Source organism: Oncorhynchus nerka, linkage group LG27 (assembly GCF_034236695.1).
Source record: "Oncorhynchus nerka isolate Pitt River linkage group LG27, Oner_Uvic_2.0, whole genome shotgun sequence".
Classification (NCBI taxonomy): Eukaryota; Metazoa; Chordata; class Actinopteri; order Salmoniformes; family Salmonidae; genus Oncorhynchus; species Oncorhynchus nerka.
Genome location: NC_088422.1, coordinates 8,438,198 through 8,444,197, shown reverse-complemented (window position 1 = coordinate 8,444,197; position 6,000 = coordinate 8,438,198). Strand labels below are relative to the sequence as shown.

General features: G+C 43.8%; 2 protein-coding genes across 2 annotated transcripts in view; one reads left to right on the top strand and one right to left on the bottom strand.

Moving 5' to 3' along the window:
- The first annotated feature begins 1,048 nt into the window (after positions 1-1,048).
- top3b (DNA topoisomerase III beta) overlaps positions 1,049-6,000 on the top strand; it is a 39,321-nt gene continuing 34,369 nt past the window's right edge. The window contains exons 1-5 of the mRNA XM_029637085.2: positions 1,049-1,324; positions 4,167-4,298; positions 4,432-4,538; positions 4,705-4,779; positions 5,499-5,695. Coding sequence (XP_029492945.1) covers positions 1,255-1,324; positions 4,167-4,298; positions 4,432-4,538; positions 4,705-4,779; positions 5,499-5,695 — 581 coding nt within the window. The 5' untranslated portion in view covers positions 1,049-1,254. The remainder of the gene's footprint in view (positions 1,325-4,166; positions 4,299-4,431; positions 4,539-4,704; positions 4,780-5,498; positions 5,696-6,000) is intronic.
- LOC115111226 (interleukin-17A-like) lies at positions 1,777-3,097 on the bottom strand. Its single transcript, XM_029637086.2, has 3 exons — positions 3,083-3,097; positions 2,248-2,423; positions 1,777-2,017 (listed from the first exon to the last, which is right to left on the bottom strand). Exons 1-3 carry the CDS (start codon positions 3,095-3,097, stop codon positions 1,777-1,779), a joined length of 432 nt encoding a protein of 143 aa, XP_029492946.2.

The following is a 6,000-nucleotide window of genomic DNA, read 5'->3' as shown; positions in this document are numbered from 1 at the left end:
ATGAAGATTTCACACTATTATGGAGAGACACATTTATGAAGATTTCACACTATTATGGAGAGACACATTTATGAAGATTTCACACTATTATGGAGAGACACATTTATGAAGATTTCACACTATTATGGAGAGACACATTTATGAAGATTTCACACTATTATGGAGAGACACATTTATGAAGATTTCACACTATTATGGAGAGACACATTTATGAAGATTTCTATTATGGAGAGACACTATTATGGAGAGACACATTTATGAAGATTTCACACTATTATGGAGAGACACATTTATGAAGATTTCACACTATTATGGAGAGACACATTTATGAAGATTTCACACTATTATGGAGAGACACATTTATGAAGATTTCACACTATTATGGAGAGATGTGCTGCTTGGATTCTTTACTTAGAAATAAGTTGAAATTTGTATGTAAATTAATTTCATAATTTTTGAGGGACAAATGTCATAGTCACAGATGTACATTTACAAACAAAACACCACATTTCCTTACCTTACAAAAACAAATATTTTAAGACAATTAAATATTTGACCAACAAAAAAGCTGTTAGAAGTATAAATGCGTGTATGCCAGCCCCTTAAGGTCCTTGTGTAATGTGATATAGTACTCTCTAGCCCAATTGTCCTTTGTATATTCTTTAAATATACTTGTGTTCCCCCATGTACCTTTGTATTGATTTGTTGTTAATAATAATAACAATACAACAATATACAAATAACAGACGATGATAGAGGTTACGCTCATGAAGTTAAATTGCAGTCGCAGATGCGCCTACTTCAAAACGTTTTGGAGCGCAGTTGAAAAGTTAACGCACTGACTATACAACGGACTCATTAGAAAAAATAAAAGCAGTACTTTTCAATGCGTGAGATTTAAGAGGTGTGCCGTGTGAGTGTGAGAATAGGATCGACCGCGTGTGTCTCACGGCCAATGCATGAGAGCTTGCAGCTCTGTCCATCCGTACCAAGCCGATAATCAATTTATCAACATGTCGTATCTACTTCCGGTTAGGTTACACTTTCAACCGGAAAAGCATCTAGAAACTGTCATGGCGGCGTTGTGTTTCTTTTGTGCTAGCCACTAACTTGACAATTAGCTTTTCCGTGGCACTTATGCTTCTTAGAACTTATAATCACATCTAAATATAATTTTGTTATTTACATTTTGTAAATAGCAGCAATTTGTTCTCAGCCGGCTAGATAACTTAGTGTTGTGTGTTGTTTCCAGTCATGAAGACAGTTTTGATGGTGGCGGAGAAGCCGTCGCTGGCTCAGTCAATTGCCAAAATCCTATCTAAAGGTACGTTATCTCTAATGTTTACTCTGTTAAAGCAACTAGCAAGCTAGGAATCAACGACAATGTACCAGGGAAAAGCCAGCAGCAGCAGCAGTAGTTAGTTATCGTTCATCTTGTGTGTAACTCCTTATCTAATATGATTAACTCCATGTAAAGCAACAGAGAAACACGTGTTTTTGGGTCTGTAAAATTAGTTTATTGTCTGTTTTAAGCCTTTAGCAGATGATAAGGGAACAATTGACTTCTTCTTGACCAATACATTTTCGATGTCATTGTGGCAAACAACTAACATGAGAGTTGGAACTTATACTGAGTGATGTCAACAATAACAACAATAATAGTAATAATAATAATCTTTACCCTACTGTCAAAAAAAAAATACATTCAAAACACACATTCAATCTAATTTATAGCCTCAACATTTATAGCCCAAATAAATAAATACTTTTAATATTTTAGAATCGATCGGTTAGAAATCCACTTTGTCTGGAAGTGGCGCATATACAGGCTATATTGATGGGCTCGAACTCCAGGGAGAAGGAGGTACAGCGGGGGTTTTTCCTCAGCACGGGCATCCTGAGAGTGATGGGGATGGTCTCTAACCCGAGGGTGCTGTCCAGACCCTTACAGGAGTGGCTTTCAAGGCAGTTGGCTTCATAAAGGACTGGAGGCACCCGGTTCAAGTCAATTTTTTCCCTGGAAGGAGGAAGAGAAAACGACAAGATTGTCAGACTCGGAACCAAGCCACAATTGAAGGAAGAAGAAAATATCCTTAGAATGGAAACGTGCATTTACACACAGTCTCCGAAGCCTAGTATCCAAGGATGCATTGGTGATTCAGCACTCATAAGTGTGTGGCTGTACATTCATTTTAATAGTCTAATACATTCTTCCAATCAGTCCATCCGTACAGTAAAGGTACTCACACGTAGTTCCAGGCGGCTACACTGCGTTCGTTAAGGCGGTTGGGCAGGCTGACTAGCTGTGCGTGGTACTCCTGCAGGCTGCTAGTGCAGAAGCTCTCGTCCACACACTGGCCACCCAGGGGCACACACAGGCCCTGACGCAGGGCCAGCACGCACAGGAGTAGCAGACGCAGGTGCTGCATAGGAGAACACACACAGGGAGAAAACAGAGTTTTGAGTATCAATGTTGAGTTGGAGCTGAAAACAGAAAACACAAGGGGGTTGAATATCATTGTTAAACCCAGGGATATACTGTTTCTGGTTTAATGATATAATGTCCTGTCATTAGGCTACTGGCAGCTGAAGCTGAGTGGATATAAAACACCAGGGAGTAAACATTACATCTGTGCAACTAAAGACAAAAACTAGCCTTAGCTTAAATTACTTTATTTTTTTACCATCTCTTTAATCTGTTAAAAGGAATTTGTCCAAATGCTAGAAAATTCCGAGCTACATTCAACTCTTGTACCATAAAACCCTTCTAATCAAAACTCAAACAAATAATTCATTTGATGGTTTGACCTTCCATAAAAATAAAAAAATCCTCAGCCGATCACTCAGTAGCACTGTTGCTCATACTCTGCTATAAGAATGAGCCTAATAGAAAGAATGAGCCAATAGCAAAGGAGGAAAATCAAAGCGCATAGTCTGTCTTTACATTATGCCCCACAGCATAGCCAATGAGAATCAAGAGCAGTCATAGTGAAAGTTAGCTCTAGTCCCTAGCCCCTGATCACCTGGAGAGTACCACTGGCTAGTTACAGCTTCTGTTGTTATGGATCTCTTTGTATCTCACCTGGAGCTGTTGCATGTTGAGTTCTGGAGTGAGTTCTGGCTTCCGGTTCTGGAGTCTCTTTCTGTCTCTGCTGTTCTGTGTGTTTCTGTAGCTTTCTGTCTCGGCTGCTGCTGCTCTTGGTACCCTTTGGTTCGTTCAGAGCTGATGTCCATCGTCTCGAACCAGGGATGTATTTATGCACCTGGGATTGTAAGGGTGGTGGGGGTCAGCTTCACAGCAAGAGATGGGTAGAAGGAGGGGGGTCACTCCATCACTGGCTTGTTTTGTCTCTCATTACCATGGTCTTTACCATGCATGTACCGCCATTAGCATTCAGCCTTGAGAGAGGCATGTCATTAACTTTACTTCGTCACGACGTAGCGTTTCGCTCAGGTAGTATGAGCCCCATGACAGGGTCAGGGGAAGGACAGTGGAGTTTCCGCTATGGTTTAGCCTTGATATACTTTGAAATCCTTTTTTTTTTTTATAAGAGTTGAATCATGCTATTAGCTTCCGTTTTTTTGTTGTGTAAAATAACCTCCCGAAATAGTTTGAATCTGTATTTTCAATAAGTCGTGACATTTCTACAAAAATATTTGATTCGTTTGACCAAGGCAAGTCAGCTAGGTAGCTTTTCCATTTCACATCTTGTCACATGTAGACCAGACGGGTCCTCAAAAGGTCTTTTTTTTAAAACAAGGGTAGTCTCCTCGGGTAGTCTCCTCGGGGTAGTCTCCTCGGGGTAGTCTCCTCGGGGTAGTCTCCTCGGGGTAGTCTCCTCGGGTAGTCTCCTCGGGTAGTCTCCTCGGGTAGTCTCCTCGGGTAGTCTCCTCGGGCTGTCTCCTCGGGTAGTCTGGGAGAATTACCACCTTTTACAAGTCACACTATTTTAAGGATGGATTTTGTATGTTCCTCTGTTGGTTCTTTTCATCAAGTGGTTCAGAGTATATAGTCTACAATGTTGACTGGGTGTGTGTGTGTGTGTGTGTGTCCCAAATGGAACCATAACACAATATATAGTGCCAACCAATAGGGAATAGTGTGCCATTTAGGAGACGCCATAGATCCAGGTTTAACTCCTCATGTTTCTCTTCTTTAACCCCAGGCAGCTGCTCCAGTCGTAAAGGTCTCAACGGAGCATGTTCGGTCCACGAGTACATGGGCACTTTCTCAGGCCAGAGCGTGCGCTTTAAGATGACATCGGTGTGTGGGCACGTGATGAGTCTGGATTTCATAGGTAGGTTTTTTTTGTTATTGTTGATTTTAGGCTAAATCTGACATTTTTGACTGGATTCAATCTGTGTCTCAAATCTTAGTGGGATGAGTTGATAACTCCAGTGCCTGTTCTGTCCCCCTCTCCCTCTCTCCAGGGAAGTATAATAACTGGGACAAGGTGGATCCAGCTGAACTCTTCACTAAAGCCCCTACTGAGAAGAAGGAGGCCAACCCTAAACTCAACATGGTCAAGTTCCTACAGGTTCGTCTGTGTCTCTAGTCACAGCTGAAGGGGTTTTGACCTTTGGAAACAGGGTCGTTTTCCTGTCAATCGTTCATGTAGCTGTTCCAGCCCCCTCCTCTATATCAGTTGATTGGTCTCCTTTGTAAAAAAATAAAATAATAATTCTGTCACGGTCTTTCTCCAGGTTGAAGGCAAGGGATGTGACTACGTGGTTTTGTGGTTGGACTGCGACAAAGAGGGAGAGAACATCTGCTTTGAGGTAACCCCAATTCAACGTTACGTTCTCTAGTGCTAGAGGCGTCACTACAGATCCGGGTTCGATCCCAGGCTGTGTCACTACAGATCCGGGTTCGATCCCAGGCTGTGTCACTACAGCAGGGCCTTCCGAGTGGCTCGGCGGTCTAAGGCACTGCAGTGCTAGAGGCGTCACTACAGATCCGGGTTCGATCCCAGGCCTGTGTCACTACAGATCCGGGTTCGATCCCAGGCTGTGTCACTACAGATCCGGGTTCGATCCCAGGCTGTGTCACTACAGCAGGGCCTTCCGAGTGGCTCGGCGGTCTAAGGCACTGCAGTGCTAGAGGCGTCACTTGCTGCTGGTCTTAACCCACCCTCTCCTTGCTGCTGGTCTTAACCCACCCTCTCCTTGCTGCTGGTCTTAACCGACCCTCTCCTTGCTGCTGGTCTTAACCGACCCTCTCCTTGCTGCTGGTCTTAACCCACCCTCTCTGCTGCTGGTCTTAACCGACCCTCTCCTTGCTGCTGGTCTTAACCGACCCTCTCCTTGCTGCTGGTCTTAACCGACCCTCTCCTTGCTGCTGGTCTTAACCCACCCTCTCTGCTGCTGGTCTTAACCCACCCTCTCTGCTGCTGGTCTTAACCCAGCCTCTCTGCTGCTGGTCTTAACCCAGCCTCTCTAGGTTAGTGTTTTATTAAAGCTTATTCATAACAGTTATTACAAGGTTGTTACTTTCCCAGGTCCTGGACGCCATTGAGCCGGTGATGAACCGTCCGTACGGCAGTGAACGGACCGTCTACCGAGCCAAGTTCAGCTCCATCACCGACACCGACATCTGGGCAGCCATGAATAAGCTGGGAGAGCCCAACCGTAACGAGGCTCTGTCTGTAGACGCCCGGCAGGAGCTGGACCTGCGCATTGGCTGTGCATTCACCCGGTACACTACACGACCCGACAACACACCCCATTCCAACACGTCAAATATACAGAGAGAGTTGGCCTTCACCCGGTACACTACCCTACACAACACTACAATACACAACCCTACACTACAATACACTACACTACAATACACTACCCTACAATACACTACCCTACACTACAATACAATACACTACCCTACAATACACTACCCTACAATACACAACCCTACACTACAATACACTACACAACCCTACCCAACACAACACTACAATACACTACCCTATACTATCCTACACTACACAACAATACACAACCCTG

Bases quoted from the DNA above. Each gene is read 5' to 3' on its own strand.
- LOC115111226 (XM_029637086.2), bottom strand. The intron at 2,018-2,247 runs GTGAGTACCTTT...TCCTCCTTCCAG, and splicing joins GTAGCCGCCTGGAACTACGT to GGAAAAAATTGACTTGAACC.